The 18,837-nt window shown below is 28.1% G+C and overlaps 4 protein-coding genes across 5 annotated transcripts; 1 reads left to right on the top strand and 3 right to left on the bottom strand.

Annotated features, from left to right (window-relative positions):
* Nucleotides 1-3,570: 3,570 nt before the first annotated feature.
* On the bottom strand, nt 3,571-7,660 carry LOC124950436 (exocyst complex component 2). Of its 2 annotated transcripts, none has more exons than XM_047497116.1 (12): nt 7,347-7,660; nt 7,082-7,253; nt 6,683-6,983; nt 6,403-6,598; nt 5,822-6,323; nt 5,445-5,740; nt 5,133-5,317; nt 4,929-5,043; nt 4,566-4,844; nt 4,148-4,474; nt 3,885-4,069; nt 3,571-3,802 (listed from the first exon to the last, which is right to left on the bottom strand). In XM_047497116.1, exons 2-12 carry the CDS (start codon nt 7,188-7,190, stop codon nt 3,619-3,621), a joined length of 2,679 nt encoding a protein of 892 aa, XP_047353072.1. In that variant the 5' UTR covers nt 7,191-7,253; nt 7,347-7,660; the 3' UTR covers nt 3,571-3,618. The 2 variants fall into 2 exon arrangements, with proteins under 2 accessions (XP_047353072.1, XP_047353081.1); XM_047497125.1 differs by having other exon boundaries at nt 7,376-7,660.
* Nucleotides 7,661-8,127: 467 nt separating this feature from the next.
* LOC124948755 (minor histocompatibility antigen H13) lies at nt 8,128-10,587 on the top strand. Its single transcript, XM_047492864.1, has 6 exons — nt 8,128-8,387; nt 8,677-8,787; nt 8,875-8,957; nt 9,026-9,200; nt 9,285-9,778; nt 9,862-10,587. Exons 1-6 carry the CDS (start codon nt 8,205-8,207, stop codon nt 9,950-9,952), a joined length of 1,137 nt encoding a protein of 378 aa, XP_047348820.1. The 5' UTR covers nt 8,128-8,204; the 3' UTR covers nt 9,953-10,587.
* A 296-nt stretch (nt 10,588-10,883) lies between these two features.
* On the bottom strand, nt 10,884-11,897 carry LOC124948760 (proteasome subunit beta type-2-like). Its single transcript, XM_047492879.1, has 3 exons — nt 11,716-11,897; nt 11,259-11,615; nt 10,884-11,144 (listed from the first exon to the last, which is right to left on the bottom strand). Exons 1-3 carry the CDS (start codon nt 11,804-11,806, stop codon nt 10,969-10,971), a joined length of 624 nt encoding a protein of 207 aa, XP_047348835.1. The 5' UTR covers nt 11,807-11,897; the 3' UTR covers nt 10,884-10,968.
* A 1,219-nt stretch (nt 11,898-13,116) lies between these two features.
* Nucleotides 13,117-18,494, bottom strand: LOC124948750 (muskelin). Its single transcript, XM_047492851.1, has 12 exons — nt 18,334-18,494; nt 18,068-18,137; nt 17,732-17,874; nt 17,454-17,658; nt 17,190-17,382; nt 16,688-16,923; nt 16,313-16,593; nt 16,078-16,252; nt 15,788-15,991; nt 15,524-15,715; nt 15,204-15,446; nt 13,117-15,107 (listed from the first exon to the last, which is right to left on the bottom strand). Exons 1-12 carry the CDS (start codon nt 18,420-18,422, stop codon nt 14,868-14,870), a joined length of 2,271 nt encoding a protein of 756 aa, XP_047348807.1. The 5' UTR covers nt 18,423-18,494; the 3' UTR covers nt 13,117-14,867.
* Nucleotides 18,495-18,837: the final 343 nt, after the last annotated feature.

Raw genomic sequence — 18,837 nt, 5'->3', positions numbered from 1 at the left:
GGGGCCTGTGGGCGAGGGCTTCTGTGCGGGTTGCTGTCTCAGCATCATATAGAACTGTTTCTCTTGTCTTATCTTTTTGGGGCTCTCTATTCTTCTCTTTCTGGGGCTCTCTATTCTTCTCTTTCTGGGGCTTTCTTTTCTTTTTCCGGCTCTCTTTTCTATCTCATATTTTTCTTTTTCAATTATGTTTTCCTAATATTTATTTATGATGTTTCTTTTTAATTATGTTTCTAATTATGTGTTTAATTATGCTTTTAATTATGTTTTTAATTATATTTCTAATTATGTGTTTAATTATGTTTTTAATTATGGTTTTAATTATGTTTTTAATATATTCTTATTAATTATGATTTATATGTTTCAGGTAGGACCTATGGGATGGTGCATGTTGCTTCTCTTTTCGTTTCTTTTTCTAGGTCTCTTATCTACTTATATATATTTATTTTCTATTTGTATTTTATATATGTGTATGTATATTATTTTGTTTTATATATTTTTATGTTCTTTTATTTTCTCTTTATCTTTTTCTTTTACAGGATAGTTCATCGAGGGACAGGTTCATCAGCGGCCGGATGATTCGTCGCATGGCGAGATTCATCATCGTTTTCTACGCGTGAATACGGGAAGGATAGGAAGAACATTGGCGCGCGTGTCGGCGGGCACAGGCGTGGGTGTTCTCGGGCGCGATTATATTTCGTTTGATTGTTCGTATCGAAAACGCGAATTTAGATTAGAGTCACCGTTTTTCTAACACTTGCGTGGGTGTTCGGGCGCGATTAAAGGTCCTACCGTGGACTTCGTTTGATTTCTTCAATCATCGATGGGGGTACTTCGCGAATTTCGGCTTAACAGTAGAATCTACGTAATTATAACACACATGTGAGTGTCGCGACGCGATTAGTATTTTTAAGGAGTGCGCTTTGTTTGTTCGAAATTCGGAAAGCACGAATTCGGATGTGCTTAATAATCCGTTATGTCTGAAGCGGACGGTGCAAATGGTGGAGCTATCTGTAAGAGGTGTGCTGTAGCTAAGCTACGCATACCCTGTTAGTTAAGAAGCCAGTGCATTGAAGCGGAAAGGTATCGCGGATCGGTATCGCGGAACGCGGATTTTAGAGTAGAGTCACCGTTAGCCCGTGGGTCTCCAATTGCAGCAACTTCCACGTAGTGAGACCTGGGTCGTTAATACTTGCAAAATCTAATTGTAAATCTTATAACGCAAGTATTATCGAGCGAATGGCTGCATACTATATTACTGTTCCAATATATTTTCAATCTAATTCCAACTAAACATTAACATATTTCCATCTTATATAGATAATAATATTTCGAAAGAAGAAATATTGTACAATAATTTCTTAGACAAATGAAAAGGAATTTTTTCCATCACAATTTTATGTCCGCTGTCATTTCTATTTACTCTTATTTACTTTCATTAATTATCCTTTGTGTATTTCGGGTGGGACCCATGGGAAGGGCCCATGGGTGTGGGCCTCTGTGCGGGTTGCTGTCTCAGCACTTGTAGAGCTGCTTCTGTTTTCTTATATTTCTGTAGCTCTCTTTTCTATGTCATATTTTTCTTTTTTAATTATTACACTCTTATAAATTATGATTTATAGTCTCGGGTGGGACCCACGGGTGGGGCCTGTGGGCGAGGGCTTCTGTGCGGGTTGCTGTCTCAGCATCATATAGAACTGTTTCTCTTGTCTTATCTTTTTGGGGCTCTCTATTCTTCTCTTTCTGGGGCTTTCTTTTCTTTTTCCGGCTCTCTTTTCTATCTCATATTTTTCTTTTTCAATTATGTTTTCCTAATATTTATTTATGATGTTTCTTTTTAATTATGTTTCTAATTATGTGTTTAATTATGCTTTTAATTATGTTTTTAATTATATTTCTAATTATGTGTTTAATTATGTTTTTAATTATGGTTTTAATTATGTTTTTAATATATTCTTATTAATTATGATTTATATGTTTCAGGTAGGACCCATGGGATGGTGCATGTTGCTTCTCTTTTCGTTTCTTTTTCTAGGTCTCTTATCTACTTATATATATTTATTTTCTATTTGTATTTTATATATGTGTATGTATATTATTTTGTTTTATATATTTTTATGTTCTTTTATTTTCTCTTTATTTTTTTCTTTTACAGTATAGATCATCGAGGGACAGGTTCATCAGCGGCCGGATGATTCGTCGCATGGCGAGATTCATCATCGTTTTCTACGCGTGAATACGGGAAGGATAGGAAGAACATTGGCGCGCGTGTCGGCGGGCACAGGCGTGGGTGTTCTCGGGCGCGATTATATTTCGTTTGATTGTTCGTATCGAAAACGCGAATTTAGATTAGAGTCACCGTTTTTCTAACACTTGCGTGGGTGTTCGGGCGCGATTAAAGGTCCTACCGTGGACTTCGTTTGATTTCTTCAATCATCGATGGGGGTACTTCGCGAATTTCGGCTTAACAGTAGAATCTACGTAATTATAACACACATGTGAGTGTCGCGACGCGATTAGTATTTTTAAGGAGTGCGCTTTGTTTGTTCGAAATTCGGAAAGCACGAATTCGGATGTGCTTAATAATCCGTTATGTCTGAAGCGGACGGTGCAAATGGTGGAGCTATCTGTAAGAGGTGTGCTGTAGCTAAGCTACGCATACCCTGTTAGTTAAGAAGCCAGTGCATTGAAGCGGAAAGGTATCGCGGATCGGTATCGCGGAACGCGGATTTTAGAGTAGAGTCACCGTTAGCCCGTGGGTCTCCAATTGCAGCAACTTCCACGTAGTGAGACCTGGGTCGTTAATACTTGCAAAATCTAATTGTAAATCTTATAACGCAAGTATTATCGAGCGAATGGCTGCATACTATATTACTGTTCCAATATATTTTCAAACTAATTCCAGCTAAACATTAACACATTTTCATTTTATATAGCTAATAATACTTCAAATAAATAAATCGTTAAATATTGTAGAATAATTTTTGAGAGTAACGCACAGAAAACTTTTTATCGCATTTATGTTCACAGTCATTCCCAGTTGTTCTCATTTGCTCTCGTTTACTCTTATTAATTATTATTTATAAGTGTCAGTTGGGACCCATGGGATGGACCCATGGATGTGAGCCTCTGTGCGGGCTGCTATCTCAGCCCGCTTAGAGTTTAAAGCTATTTTTCTTTTCTTTTATTTTTGTCGCTTTCCTTTTTCTTTCTGCAGCTCTCTTTTTTCTTTCTCCTTTTTTCTTTCTTTTTTCTTTTCTATTTCATATTTTTCTTTCCTATTTACTCTTATTAATTGTGTTTTTTATAACATCGTACCTAGTATCGTACCTAGCATGGATTACTGCGATACGGACATTACTATTAAAAAAAGATTTACATATGAGAGACTGAAATATATGAGTTTATAGCCTACTAACATTACTTTAGTCTACGCGAAACTTATCGTTGTTTACGTGAAATATACTATATATCTATTGTATTGAAAGGGATGTACTAATATAAGCTTATACACCGTCGCTGAAATCATACACGCTTCGAACGAAAGGTAGTGAACAGCCATAAACCATAGGATTTAATAAATTAATGATTATATTTTTGTCATTATTCTTATAATATCAGTTATACAGTGGTGACACGATTGGTATCAATTGTGCTTACAGTACCATTAGTTGTACCATTTACAAGACAGGATAATTGCAATCGCATGGATGTTGTAACTTTTAACAACAAAGCATCAATACGTACAGCATCTTCATTATTCATTGCTTGTGGTATAGCATCAAGAGCCTCTTCAAAAAAGCTTCTATTTTTATATAAATTATAATATTTAAGTTTTAAATATATTCAATACTTTTATATTTTATATATAATTATAAGTTTCTTACCTTGCTCTATCAGTACTGTAATGTAATAGAGCATTTTTTAAAAGTGTAATATCAGTTCTAGCTTGTATAATACCAGCAGAACTAAACTGTGTTACGCACGACATAAGCCGTGCGAGTTCTTCTGCTATTGTCTCAACAATATGAGAGAGAACTCTTTTTAAAAGAACTGGTGCAACCCGATGAACCTATAAAAATATAATTCCGCATTTACTCTATGTTGAATAATACTTAATGAAAATTAAATCAATTTTTTTCTTATTTACCTCTGCATGAACTGCTATTAAATTTGCTAATATTTCCTGAGCATATGGTCTAATATGAGTTGGTTCTGTATTAAAATCCCATTCTAATCCACCCAAATACATACTAGGTTCGATTGTTCCTACAAGTGGATCACACCGTCGTTCTAAATAGGCCTCCAAAACAGCATTATCAAGAGTTTCCAATTGTGTCCAATTAGAATTCCAACCAATTGCATTAGACAAATCTGGATAACCTTGAGTTTTTAGTGTATCTTTTATTTTTGGCAAAACAATATTCAAAGTGTAACGTATATTACTTAATGATATTAAAAGGCACTGTTCCCATGTCTATTTAAAAATGTGAAATATTGCAAAGATTAAAAAATATATAAATAAAATGACTATACATTTATATTTGTGCATATAATATTATACTTACAGGTCCTTGATGTTCATTGTTTTTATTCCTATAACCAGAAGGTGATCCAACTAGTTGAGAAACTGATGGCTCATCATCATCCAAAGCTTCTTCGCAACCATTAAAGGCTAATTGTTGCAAGCATCTTGCAAATGAAGTAAATAAAGTTTTAACAGCATTATAAAAGATCATTTGATATGATGGATTAGCAAATAATGCATTTTCTCTTGGACCACAAGCAACCACTGTATCTCGTGCACATTTTGTTACTTCTAATACCATTTCTTCGAATAGGAATGGCTATTTAAACAAAAAAAATTAGTTAAATTTGTTATATAAATAATATTTATCATGTTAAAACTATAGAGTTATATGAAAAAATACCAGCTTTGTAATACCACCATTCTCATTTAAATATTCAATTTGCCATGTTTCCTTTTTATGTAAAGCTGCTATATTCTCTGCTGTTCTTTTGAACAATGCAACTAAACATTGTAATCTGAAATACACAATAAGAGTTAGAATACTAATTAAAAATATGACAATTTAAATGTGTAAATGTAATTATTGAAAAAAAAAGATTTTTACCTCAAATCAAATATAAATTTTCCAAAAATATCAAGGGCATCACTAGGTAAATCTAAATGAATTAAAGATGCATACATCTGTCTAATACAGTGTAAAATATGTAAAAGTGATGATGCTTCTACATCATTATGACATATATTTTTAATAACTTCCATGGTATGTTGCATGCTTGATAAAACCAAATTCTATTAAAAATAATTCACAGATTTTAATTACATATATTCAAATATATCATGAAGCACATCTTAAATTTGAAATTAGATTTTTTTAATATTTCAAAGAAAGATTATATATTTTTAGTTTCTTTTTTACCTTAAAGGGAATTTGTTTCTCAACATCTACTGCTACATGCAACTGCCCACTGAAATAACTTTGTCCTAATCTCCATAGATTAGGCAACTGTTGAATTAATATATCATAAATAGCTTGAATGCATGATACTTGTATTGATGTATTATTTCTATCATTTCTGTTACTTTGAAATTGTTTTCCTGTAACCAGTACATGTTTTGAAGTTTTACCAGAATCCTCCAAAATTGTGTTTTTTGTTTCTAAATGCTCATGTACACAAGCATTTATGCTTTTATCTAAACTATTTGCATGTGAAACTAAAACATAAAATTATATATTTTTCTTAGTTAGTCTAATAGTTAATGAGTTAATAATAGAATTACTTTATATATACATACCAATGGCATCCCAACCCACATCACCTTCTGTTTCAAGATTAACAAGATTTCTAATTATTTTTTTATGTTCTTCTAAACTAAGTGGCATTTCTTCAAGCTTCTTTCGTAATAATGTTTTAAGAGTTGTAATTCTGTTTTCTATTTCTGATAATACTATTTTAAATACTTCCACTTCAGTGTTCCTAAATAAATTTTTTACTCTTGCATAATCATTAATAACCAAATCATAATTTCCACGTTCTATATTTCTTTCCATATTAATTGGCATGCAAAACAGAAACTTATAGCGCTGCATAACAGTTAAAACATTTCTTGTAGCATCTGCTCTATCTCTTCTTGCTAACACTTCATCAAATAATTTATTAGCTTCTGACATTGATTGTTTAATAGCTTTTTCAAGTTGTTCAATGGGATCAGTTCCATAATTTTTCATATCTAATTCAAACTGCTCTTTAAGAAGCATTACTGTATCAAGTTGTTCCATTACTGATCCCACATTTGCCTATATAATTACAAATATAGTAATAGTAACTACAAATAGGTTAAAAATGTCATTTATAAAAAATTGCGAAAATACATGCCTTCAAAAAGGACAATTGTCCTTCTTTTTGAGAATTTACTTTTCTCTTAAGAAAAGTTAAGCCTGCTTTTAAGTCTTCTAATGTTGTAGCATGATGATGTTGCAATAAAAACCAACCTGGATGAAATTTTTCACTAGTGAGATCATCAGTAGCATCTCCAAATAATTCTATTAATTCATCATCAGGAAACTTTTTACTATAAATAAATATAATAAATTATTTTTTAAAGTTCTATTTACAACATAAAATATCGACATCGCAAAATGACAAAGATCCATACTCATTTCCTTCCACACTGAGTCCTAAAGGATCTTCTTGTTGATAATTTGTTGGTGATAATGCTCTTCTACCCCAAACAAAGCTCTGTAGAGGTGCTTCATCTACCCATACAGCTGATTCTTTCATAGGTCCTATTGTTTCATGATAACCACGGAATTGTACTGTTGATGTTCCTTGACCACCAGTACGAGTTGTTACTATAATATCACCACGGCCTTTACATGGACCTGATCTAGCAATAATTTTGTTTGATGATTTCCATTCAGCAGATAAAAGGCAATCACATCCACAAATTGTCAACCCTATATATATAAAAAATAATATAAAATAATTAAAATAATAAAAAATAGAATCTCACTGTATAATCACATTACTTCGCACAAAGTGAAATGAAACAAACCTATTAAATCTAAAGCTTTAGTACCCAAGAATTCTCCACGTACTATTACACGAGTTCCAGGTGGCCCTTCCTTAGGTGATATTCCTGTGACTACTGGTGGTGGGCCCATTTTCACAAAATTATTTATAAATTTAATAATTATTTATAAAATATTTATATTATTTATAAATACCTATGCAAAAAGATATTTATTATTTAGTAATGTAACCTTATTCTATAATACTCTGCATTTAAAAACTTTGATAAATATATTTATTCAACATACTATATATATTTTGATTAATTAATATTTACATATTTTTACAATTGTCTTGTTTTCTATAAAAGACACGAATAAATAAAAACAAGCATGGTAATATGACACATCGCCACACTTATTAGTTAGTTCAAACATTACAAATACTACGCAACATGCTGTTAACTTGTAGACTCTCTACTGTTTGAGTATACATCATGCATACACACTCAAATATTTATCAAATCATATGAATCACACAATCAGTATTGAATTAGAAGATATTTTATTTATAGATAAATATAAACAAAATTATTCGATAGACAGGTTAATAATCTTTTGGAAAGTACAAGTTTGGTCTCTAAACTTTTAAACATATTTTAGCGGGCATTTATAGTAACTTATATGTCAAATATTATTAGGGGAAAAATAAAAAGAAAAAAACAGAACAAAATTTTTTGTATTTCATTCATTACTAATAAGATAAAAATTATTTGAACTTTTGAACTTGAATATTGAAATTATTGAAGTAAATGTTATGTTCTTAATGGATTATTTATAAAAAATATTTAAACAGTAAACTAGTGAAAAAAAAGATAAATATAAAATCACAATTGTTAAAAAATAAATATATCATAGTATCACATAATCAAAATAAAAATATTTTTCTAATATTAGATATGATTAATTTGATTTAATATTGAATTAATAATATATAAATATAACATTTAACATATTTTTATCAAATTTTCAAAAATATTGCTTTTATAATTGTTACACTTATAGTATGTTGGTAGACTTGTCATTTTCCGCCATCTGTTAGAATAGATAACGTTTGGGTAAAACGTGCACGACAGTGTAGTCGTGTCCATCAGCTAAATACCCAAGATGGCAAGTTCAATAAATGAAATTGTTACACAAGCAAGTGAAAATGTTACTGAACGAAATAATGGAACTTCCACTTCGACTCCCGAAGGAATAGCTATAGCTTATGGAAGCCTTGTAATAATGGCGATATTACCAATTTTTTTTGGTAGCTTCCGAGCTGTTAAGCACCATAAGGAGCAGCAGGTTAGCTATATATTTTGGCATATTGGCATATGTTATAAAGTCATTGTAATGTTTAACAATATTTGAAAATCTTATAATATTGTAATTAATGGAGATTTTTATTTATATGTATATATTTTTTTAGATATATATTTAGTATTATCAATAATACATAATATATCAAATTTATGTATCAATTATACCACACACATACACACATACACAACATACGCGCGCGCGCATTAAACAGTAATCAACTTTAGACGTATATATATGTTTTTATTATAAGACTTGTCAATTATTTTTATAGCAACATTATAAAGCCAAAGGCGAACAGCCTGATACAATGTCTCTGAAAGAAGCAGCAATGTTTCCTTTAATTTCCAGCTTTACATTATTTAGCTTATATATATTATATAAGGTAAAAGAAAATTTATAATTATTTTATGAAATATTGTTGTAATTTCTATAAAATATTTATTAAAAAAATATTTCTTTTCACACGCAGATATTTACTAAGGAATATGTGAACCTAATTTTAGTTGGTTATTTCTTCTTTCTTGGAATTTTAGCTTTATGCCATCTTACAAGGTAAATACCAGATTTCTGTATATTAAGATATATTTGTAATAATATTTAAAAAGAATTTTTAATTATAGTCCTTTGATTTCTTCATTGGTTCCTGCTGTGATTCCAAAAACTCCATATCATATTCAATTTACAAAAGGAGAAGGTGATCATACTAAGCATATTATCAATTATAAATTTAATCTTCATGATATAGTTTGTCTAATATGTTGTTCTATTGTTGGTGCTTGGTATCTTTTGAAAAAGGTAATTTACAAAAACATACTTCTATGAATATTATTTACATATAACTTTTCGTATTATATTTTCAATAATGTATATTTTTTTCAGCATTGGATTGCCAATAATTTATTTGGAATTGCATTTGCAATTAATGGTGTTGAATTATTACATCTCAATAATGTTGTCACTGGATGCATTTTACTTAGCGGTCTTCTTTTTTATGATGCTTTTTGGGTATTTGGTACAGATGTAATGATAACAGTAGCAAAATCATTTGAAGTGCCAATGAAGCTCGTTTTTCCACAAGATCTTTTAGAAAAAGGTCTTAGTGCTAATAACTTTGCAATGTTAGGCTTAGGAGATATTGTTTTACCTGGAATTTTTATTGCTCTTTTATTGAGGTTTGATAATAGTTTGAGCAGAAAAACAAATGTATATTTTTATGCAACATTTTTTGCTTACTTTATGGGATTACTTATAACAATATCGATAATGCATTTGTTTAAACATGCACAACCTGCTCTGTTATATCTGGCACCTGCTTGTTTAGGAACGCCATTATTACTAGCATTAGTCAAAGGAGATCTCAAAGCTTTATTTTCGTAAGCATTGTTCGTTCGTTTTATAATATATAAAAAATTATATATTAATATTTAAAAGTGATATATATATATCAAAATTTCAGATATGAAGATCATCCTGCTCAACCAACAAATACAGTACAACAGTCAGAACAAACAACGCAAACTCAAGTAGAAGTAAAAAAAGATAAATAAATTTTCAGATTACCATAAGTGATATGACATTCCTGTTATGTTACTATTGGTTATTTCATAAATTCATTATGAATAGAAGAAAAAACATCTGTTTTCTATAATATATATAAAATCTACCTTGCATATTAAGTTAATTTATTTTTAAATAAATACGATATGCAAGTTAGATGCTGTGATGGCACAAAAGTCATTTCATTTATCATTCGGTGCATAGTAGTTTGCACTTTCTGTGCAACTATTCCTATATATAATAATATTTATGAAGTACAATTTTTTGTGAGAATTCCTTGGACTTGTATTTCTTGTATTAATTTTGAAAAAATTTCTTAGTGATAAACTTTACATTGTAAAATCAATTTTATAGCACATAGTAAACAAAAATTGATATAAGTTCACCACATCATATAATGCAATCAATTGGTTTTGATTACCCTCCCCCCTCTTTTCTACTTCTGTTAAAATTATAAGTGCCACGCTACTTAAGATATTAGACAATCTACTTGTAGGTTATACAAAATCTATTTTTGTGAATTTATTTGTTAGTACTCCTTCATACTTATTCTTATACAACTTTGTTAATTGTAAGCATAGAAAATGAAATATCATTCTAGAATATTAAATATATTTAAAAAGAATCTACAATTTGAAATTTCTATTAATTTTATTTTAAATAAATGAGTATGTCTAAACCAATTTTTATTACAAAACTTAATTTCACAAAATTAAATTAAAATATAATGTATATGTATAACTTGTTTCTGTAATATTACCAATAAAAATATGTATATGAAAAGCTTTTATATTTAAACTAATTCATGCATTATTATTTATAATATATGTTTCTTCACACAACTTTTGATTGTATGAGCCTGACAGATTATGATTATTGCATTTAAAATGCAGTAAAAATATAGTAAAATAACAAATATTCTATAATAGATAATTGAATTATATTTAACTATCCTTATTCTTATAATCAGAATGACAGTATTATGAAAATATGGAAAAGTAATTTATTACACTTTAGCAACATCTTCGACAGCCAAATTTTGTGCCGTGATAGGTTTCATGTTCTTTATTCCATCTTTGGATATTTTTTGGACTTTGAAATTAGGTAAATTCACAATAAGTCTTTTATGAATTTCTCTAACACATTTCTTCATTAGTTCATATCCTTCTTCTTCTGACATATCTACAATAGTAGTAAATAATAAAGCAAGAATTAAATTTTACTCTACATATAAAATTTAATTAAATTAACAATGATAATATTATAATCACTTTTTCACAATTCATAATTACTTACCATAATTATGATATCTATCCAATATAGAAAGAGAAAAGAAACCTCCATATCCATGTGCTGCATATGGTACTTTCACGCAAGAAGCTAAATAATCTATAAAATACAATTGAGGACCAAGATCATCATCATATCCGGCCATTAATAAATTAACAGTATATGGTGTTTGACTCCTGAGATAATCCGCTAAGTTTCTTCTAGTAAAGGCAGTTGCTGCTTGCGGTGATAGTTCATAACCATTTCTCATTTTATAAAGTTGTATATTTTTCCCAATGTATTCTGAAAACTGAGTTGTATCTCCAGATTCTCCAGAGACAGCCATTACAAGCTTATCAGACATTTTATGAATTTTTTCCTCATCTAGATAAGGTAAAATTTAATTGAATATATTAAAATTAAAAATTCATGCTGAATCAAAATATTTTAACGATTTATTATAACTTTATCAAATGTATCTTACCGCTTTTCATGACCATAATAGATTGAGAATTTGTCATATCAGCGGCTACAAGCACAAAATCTTTGAATTGAATTCCAATTAAACATTCCATTTTAAAATTATTATTTAATCACACGACTTTGTAGAATATACAAGTTCTTAAAAACGCCTGTCACTGTATTCGAAGGTTAAGTCATTAAATATTATATTGTGAGATAGAACATCAATTGTTTAATAACTTACAGTGACATCTAATATTACCGACCGAGAAAGAAAACTAATTATTGATTTGTAGTTGTCAATAAAAGAAAATATAAAATATCAATCTATGTATATATATATTTTCTTTTTTATATTTGGATAAGAATATTAAAATAAAATAATATATATAATAATTTTTTACAAATATATATCTAATCAATGAAATGAAAAATTTGAATCTAAAATAATTTTCATCTAATATTTCATTAATCTATATTTCTAATTCGGTATTGTCGCTGGCTATTTATTTAAATAACAACGAAACTATAAGTTCAAGATGACTTTGATATTTGATAAATGAATCTAACGCAATCTATCATTATATTGGGTTCCAACGGGCTGACATCGTAATTCGGCCTATGTGTTTAACTAATTAATTCTTTATGTGTATTCTTTATATTTATTTATTATTTTATATTTATTTAAATAATATATATATATACATAACATAATTTACTAATAATTAAAAACCACCAAAATAATTTATAATTATTGCTTCTATGTATTTATTTAAACAATATTAGATTTATTCAAACATTATATAATCATTAACAGATCGTAAATGCAAAATTTTTAAAAATGTTCGTTAGGCGCGAATTTTAAACTCAGAATCATCTTTTGTCAATAATGTAAACAAAGATGTAGGATCGAGGCAACTTTGATAAGTGATAACAAGTTAGTCTACTATTGGATTTCATCGAAAATATATCGTATGTAATAACAAGATAATAAATAATAATAGTGATAATAAAAGTGAAGTGTTAGTGAAACATCAATTAAGTGCGCATTCAAAATTTCGAGACGTCACCTGTCGAAATAATATATAAGTGGAAGATATAACCATTTTTATTTTTATAGTTATGACAATTTGGTTCTAGATTTTAACAATATCGTTTGATATGACAGTAAATAAAAGTAATAGAAAAAGTGAAATTTTATACTTATTAAAAATTAATGTTTCTTTCGTTTTTTTTTATACAGTGCATATTTTACAAGTAATATAGAGTTTATTTAATAATTTAATTGAAATTACTTATTTTATAAAATGTTCATTCATTTTTTATTATTTTTTTTCATACTTCATGCACATTATGTTCATATACAGTAATACAATTAAAATTTGTTTTGGTTGATTTTTGTCGCGATGTAATAAACTTTTGATATTTTCTACTAGGTAGCGCTTCGATCATTGCAGATCGAATGCATCATATTGGGATTATGTAGGTTCAATTTTTTTATTTTTTTTTTTTTTTTTTTGAATAGATAATTTTTTGATAGCATTGTGTTATATTTAATGCAAAATAAATATAATAATATATTAGGGTAAATTTGAAAAATGCATAGTTTTTATTTTACATTCTAAATAAATAAATATAATAGAATGAGTCTTCAAATTTCACACTTTTTCTTAGAAAGTTTTCTGTACATACACGTGCGTGCGTGCGTGCAAGCGAGAAAAAATATTCACAGTCATAATTACTTATATCATAAATTAACTGACATATGTATTAAATCGCCTTATAAGCTTTATCATATAATTAATGAAAAACAGGTAAACATAAAATGACATTATATGACTTCTATAGCTGCTATAATGTTTTTGATTAAGATCTTTTTCATAACTTAATATTTCGAATTACGATGCAAATGTTTAACATCTTATCATTTAAATGGAAATATATACAAAAATTGAATGTATTATATGTATATGCATATATATACTTTGTATGCTTTGGAAGCAATCCATTAGAATAATTAATAATTACAATATTGCAGCATTGTCTTGTTTTTTCTTTTCTTTTTTTTTCCTTTTTAAAATCATTTCTGATATCCTATTGCGAACAAATATTAATAAAGTATACTATTATATACAGGATGTAACTTATTACATTATAAGATATCAGAGAGCATATATTGTACAAAATAATTAACAGCAAAGCAGTTTAGTACATAGCATTCTTTACATGATAAAATATATACAAAATAATAAAAACATGAAATTCTATATAAATTAGGTAACTATAGTGTCTTTAATATTTTCTTTATAATATTCTAATAGCAATGGATAAAGATATTTCATTTGAAAAAGATAGTATGGTAATACAATACTTTTCTTAAATGTATGGGTTAAAATGTATTATCAAGTATTAATATACATGAAACTTCTCTATATAGTGAAATAATAGAATCATCGTGCGTGTATGTGCGCGCGCGTGATATATATATATATATATGTATGTATGTACATATTTATATATATATATGCATTTATGAAGCAGTATTTTAGTACATTTATCTTGAAAACCAAATAAATAAACAATGCTAATAAAAATTTATATAATCGATAATAAGAATGTTATGAAACATTGAAAATAAAAATTTTTATACAATGCTATTAGAAAAATTATGAAGAATTTACATTTATAATTATACAAAGAAAAAAGTATTATTACTGAATTTTTGTTTTTATATATATTGATTTATTTTCAAATTTTTGTCATAATTCTAAGACAAATATGCCTATATGTAAAAAACACATCATTAATATTTTATTACTTACAGCAAGACATTGTCATGTATACAGATAATAATTTACAACAGCAATAATAATATTAATGTTGTTCTTCATATTTGCCTTAGAAAATTTTCAAAAATTTGAAATCAAGCTTAAGTTTAATATGAAGAAATTAATGCAATCATTTTTCTAATTAGTTCTCATTTCTACCTCTATCTAAATTTGTAAAAAAGTGCAGTACAAATTGCGATTTCATTTGTAAAATAATGGTAAATATTACAACAAATAATCTTGTAGAAAAAAAAAACAAAACTGATTTTGCTTTATATTATTTAACAATTCATACTGGATATAATCAGTGTCAACATACTTGATTTTTTGTTTAATATCTATTGCATCATAATGGCAAAAGATCAATTAAATTAACGCGTGGTTGTGTAAGTGATTCAGGAAAAAATTCTGCAAGTTTGTCATATAACTCAATTCTCAAAGTGTGAACGTTGCGTACTGTTATACATTGATCTGTATTCATACCTAGAAAGTTACCTAAAACAGTGCTAGAAGCTGAATTAGAACCTGTAGCTTCGTCCAGTGACCTTGTTTGTTCTCGAAATAGTATAGATGTCAATAATTGAAACTGTAAGATTTAAATAAATGTACTTATACAATGATACAATAGTAACAGAGACTTTATAAAATTAGTAATAAATATACTTATACAATTTTATAATACCTCTTTTGTTTGCTCTGTATCATCATGATCAATAATTTCTGACACTTTTGTTTGTAAATACTCTAATGCTTCAATACTATTATTCAAAGCAAGTTCTTCAAATTTATGTTTTCTAATAATTAATTTACATTTTTTTAATATCTGCTCATGAGATGGTCTACATAATTTTAATTGCCAAAAATCATCAAGTCGTAAATTTGGGAGGCAAGATCGACCTGGATTTCCACCAAATAAATAATGGACCTATCAAATACAAAAATAAATATTTTGTTAGAAATATGTAATGCTTCGTACTAATCTAAAATTCAAATTTTGTATACCTTTTTTATATGATCATAGACTAACTGATGTGCAAATCGTGGACATGGTTCATAATCTTGCATTTTACTCCAATATTTTTCTCCAAAATTTTCATTACGATAAATACAACACCATTTGTTATTTTTAATGGTATAAACCCAAAAAGAATTCTGTACATTATCATCTCTCTCATCTTTGTCTTTACTTAAACCCTACATAGAATCTTTTTAATTTTTAACATACCATTAAAATATATAAGGAAAAAGATATTTTTAAGTACAAACCGACAAAACATATATTTCATCAAGGTCACGATCAATTGTTGCCCTTTGAGTAAAACCAGCTGCAGGAACACGATTAGAATCTTTTGCCCCAAAGTCATTGTAATTTATATGTTCTACTCGGTTTGTATCTACTTCATAAGTAAAAAAGTCATTTAAATATTCTTTACCTCGTTTACCTGCGAATATATACAACTTTCGAGAACCCTGAAAAAAATTTGCAAAGTGAATGTAAATCCTATAATATATTTTACACAAATTATGTAATTATTTATAATTTAAGCAACACTTACTGAATGGAACAACATAGAATGCCCAGCTCGTGATCTAATAGTTGGTACGTTTGGAGGACACTGTCTTGCAATATCACAAGCCAGTCGACTCCAAGTACCAGTTGGCACATGATAAGAATATAGTCCAGAAAATATTGGTTCTGTCGAGTTTGCTGGCATTGCATGATTTTCAGAACTAAATGGTAATTAAATATTATTCAATTATCAAAAATCTATAAGATTTTTAATAACTTACTTGGAAGATGAAACAAGAACTCTGCCACCAAATACATAAATTATTCGCTTTTCAATATCCATTGACATTTGATGATCAAATATTAATTGAGGTCCACCAACAGCACCAGTATCTTCTGATATTTGTGTCCACTTATTTGATTCAATATCATAAACATAAAAATCGCTTTTTAGATTTTCTGATGATCTATATTGTGTATCCAAATATCGTCCGAGCGTAAAGAGTTGTCGTCTTTCTGGATCAAGACACATTTTATGACATGATCGAGCACTAGGTCCACCCTATATAATACATTTTATAATTTTGATGTGTAGATAAAAAGGAATAATAAAAATTTTCTTTATTAAATATATCACCTTGAATTTGAGGACTTACTACTGATTCAGTATCTTTGCATATGAGGGTCCATTTATTAGCAGATATGTTATAAACCCATAAGTCTGACAGATCCTGATTTCCATCCCATCCTCCAAACAGATACAGCATTTCGGCAGTTGGATCCAGGACCATTTGATGTCCTCCTCTCATTCCAGGTTTAGGATCGTTTGTAGATAATTTTGTCCAAACCGCTCTATAGGTCTGAGCATTGATATAGTCATTCAGTAGTCCAGCTATAGCATAATTTATGAAATTTGTTTGCATAAAGATAAAAAAATGACAATAATCTGAAGTTTTACACGAAAGAAAAAGAAATGAAATATAAATTAAAAATATCAATAAGTTCATAGAACTTTTCCAGAAATAAAAGAATAACTAAAATTTGATTAATATAATAGATAGTTTTTTAGATAATATATTTTTAAAAAGTATATTTATAATAAAAAAGCGATGTACTTTGCGTTTTGTGTGTAAAGAAAAAAAATTAAGAACAGCTTACTCATGACTGCATTGCTTATAAAGCCTTCTGCCTGAAGATGATCACCTTTTGTAACTAACAAGTCATATAACATAGATAAACGAGGATCTTCTAAAGTAACTCCTGTGACTCTTTGCAAAGTCTCTACAACTTCTGGTTGTTCGAGTCTTCGAAAGTGTTTCATACATAACCTTATTACTTCTTTTTGACGATACTGTAATATAAAAAAATTTAATTGTTCTTTGGTTCATATTAAAGATAATTAATTTTTATTCAAGTACTTACCATATTTACCCATTCGATAGAAGGTCCTACAATTTTAGAATCATTGATACCATTTAACCGTACGTGCCAGATAGAAAAATTAAAACTGGGCCCCCAAGATTGAAGAGGAAGAATTTTTATATATCTAACAGGGAAATAATTTCCTTCATTTCCTAAAACATGCTTCAAATAGAATGTTTCTGGTACAGAATCATTATTTAATCCACTAAAAAAAAATTAAATTTAAAAAATTCATTATTCTTATAACTTCCTTAACTTTATAAAATATAATATTTTACCTTTCTAAAAGTTCCATCATATTCTCAGGTTCCAGTCCACCATATATTTTAAATTTTTTTATATTGCATACATGAGTTTTTTCATATTTGCCAAAAGTAATAGTTTTAACAATAGAGGGACATTGTAATTTCAATGTAAGAAACTAAAAATATTACAATAATTAGGTAACAATTATTATCATTTATCGCATTTGTATTAAATAATGAAATTTAATATAATTTTTATGATATCTATTCATGATATCTATTTGTTTACATTTTATATAATTATCTTAAAGATAAATAACGTTTTTAAGAGGTGGATAAACTTTCTGAACAAAATATACGAATGTTTACCTGGCGAGGATTGTCAATATCAGAAGACCAACGTGAAGTTTGATCCGACGGTTTATCTACAAGAATATTCCTAAAAAAACATAAAAATTAGCTCATTACCATGTATCCTTCTTATTTTAATCGACATATCTGTATTTTAAATATACTTCGACAAGAAACGGAAAGTTTGTTAGGTTACATGTTTATCATATTTTTTTTTTCATTTAGCAAATTATTTTGAAAATAGATAACCTTATTTAAATTGATAAAAATAAAAGATTATTTACTCAGGTACGTAGGAAGCTGAAAAACTAGAGCACTTATAAATCCTAAATTCCAAAACTTTCTCAAAATTACTATTTTCGCCAGACGCCATGTTACTCCATCGATATATAGGGTGTTTCCAAAATACGTTCCACGATCAAATAGAGGTAAATTTCATGAAATGAACGAAAAACGTCATACACACATGAGTTAAATTATTTTTAAAGAAATTTGACTAGAGGGCAGAAGTATCGCAAATATGATACAAAAAATGAAATATTGCGAATTATAGGGAATAAATTACAATATTTATTTGTTGTTTTTATATATTATAAAAATAATAAAACATTCTTTAACATGTATATTTATTTAAAAAATGCCCTTATAATAATATAAAAATATTAAACTAAATTAAATTACAAAAATCGATAAAAACGCATTTTTTGAAATAAAAATAATAAAAATTCAAACAAAATATGGACCAATAATATCAATATTATAAAATATTCTTTTTGATTACAGTGGTA

This window comes from Vespa velutina, chromosome 1 (assembly GCF_912470025.1).
Source record: "Vespa velutina chromosome 1, iVesVel2.1, whole genome shotgun sequence".
Classification (NCBI taxonomy): Eukaryota; Metazoa; Arthropoda; class Insecta; order Hymenoptera; family Vespidae; genus Vespa; species Vespa velutina.
The sequence above is the reverse complement of the archived record's forward strand: the minus strand, read 5'-3'. Positions and strand labels throughout refer to the sequence as shown.

Bases quoted from the DNA above. Each gene is read 5' to 3' on its own strand.
- LOC124950436 (XM_047497116.1), bottom strand. From the start codon at position 7,190: ATGGGCCCACCACCAGTAGTCACAGGAATATCACCTAAGGAAGGGCCA. The intron at 6,324-6,402 runs GCATGTATTTTC...GTAATTATATAG, and splicing joins GACAATTGTCCTTTTTGAAG to GCAAATGTGGGATCAGTAAT. The intron at 5,741-5,821 runs GTATGTATATAT...TTTATGTTTTAG, and splicing joins TGTGGGTTGGGATGCCATTG to TTTCACATGCAAATAGTTTA.
- LOC124948750 (XM_047492851.1), bottom strand. From the start codon at position 18,422: ATGGCGTCTGGCGAAAATAGTAATTTTGAGAAAGTTTTGGAATTTAGG. The intron at 15,716-15,787 runs GTTTGTACTTAA...GATTCTATGTAG, and splicing joins ATGAAATATATGTTTTGTCG to GGTTTAAGTAAAGACAAAGA. The intron at 15,108-15,203 runs GTATTATAAAAT...TAAATCTTACAG, and splicing joins ATACAGAGCAAACAAAAGAG to TTTCAATTATTGACATCTAT.
- LOC124948755 (XM_047492864.1), top strand. From the start codon at position 8,205: ATGGCAAGTTCAATAAATGAAATTGTTACACAAGCAAGTGAAAATGTT. The intron at 8,388-8,676 runs GTTAGCTATATA...TTATTTTTATAG, and splicing joins AGCACCATAAGGAGCAGCAG to CAACATTATAAAGCCAAAGG. The intron at 9,201-9,284 runs GTAATTTACAAA...TATTTTTTTCAG, and splicing joins CTTGGTATCTTTTGAAAAAG to CATTGGATTGCCAATAATTT.
- LOC124948760 (XM_047492879.1), bottom strand. From the start codon at position 11,806: ATGGAATGTTTAATTGGAATTCAATTCAAAGATTTTGTGCTTGTAGCC. The intron at 11,616-11,715 runs GTAAGATACATT...TACCTTATCTAG, and splicing joins TATTATGGTCATGAAAAGCG to ATGAGGAAAAAATTCATAAA. The intron at 11,145-11,258 runs GTAAGTAATTAT...CTACTATTGTAG, and splicing joins GGATAGATATCATAATTATG to ATATGTCAGAAGAAGAAGGA.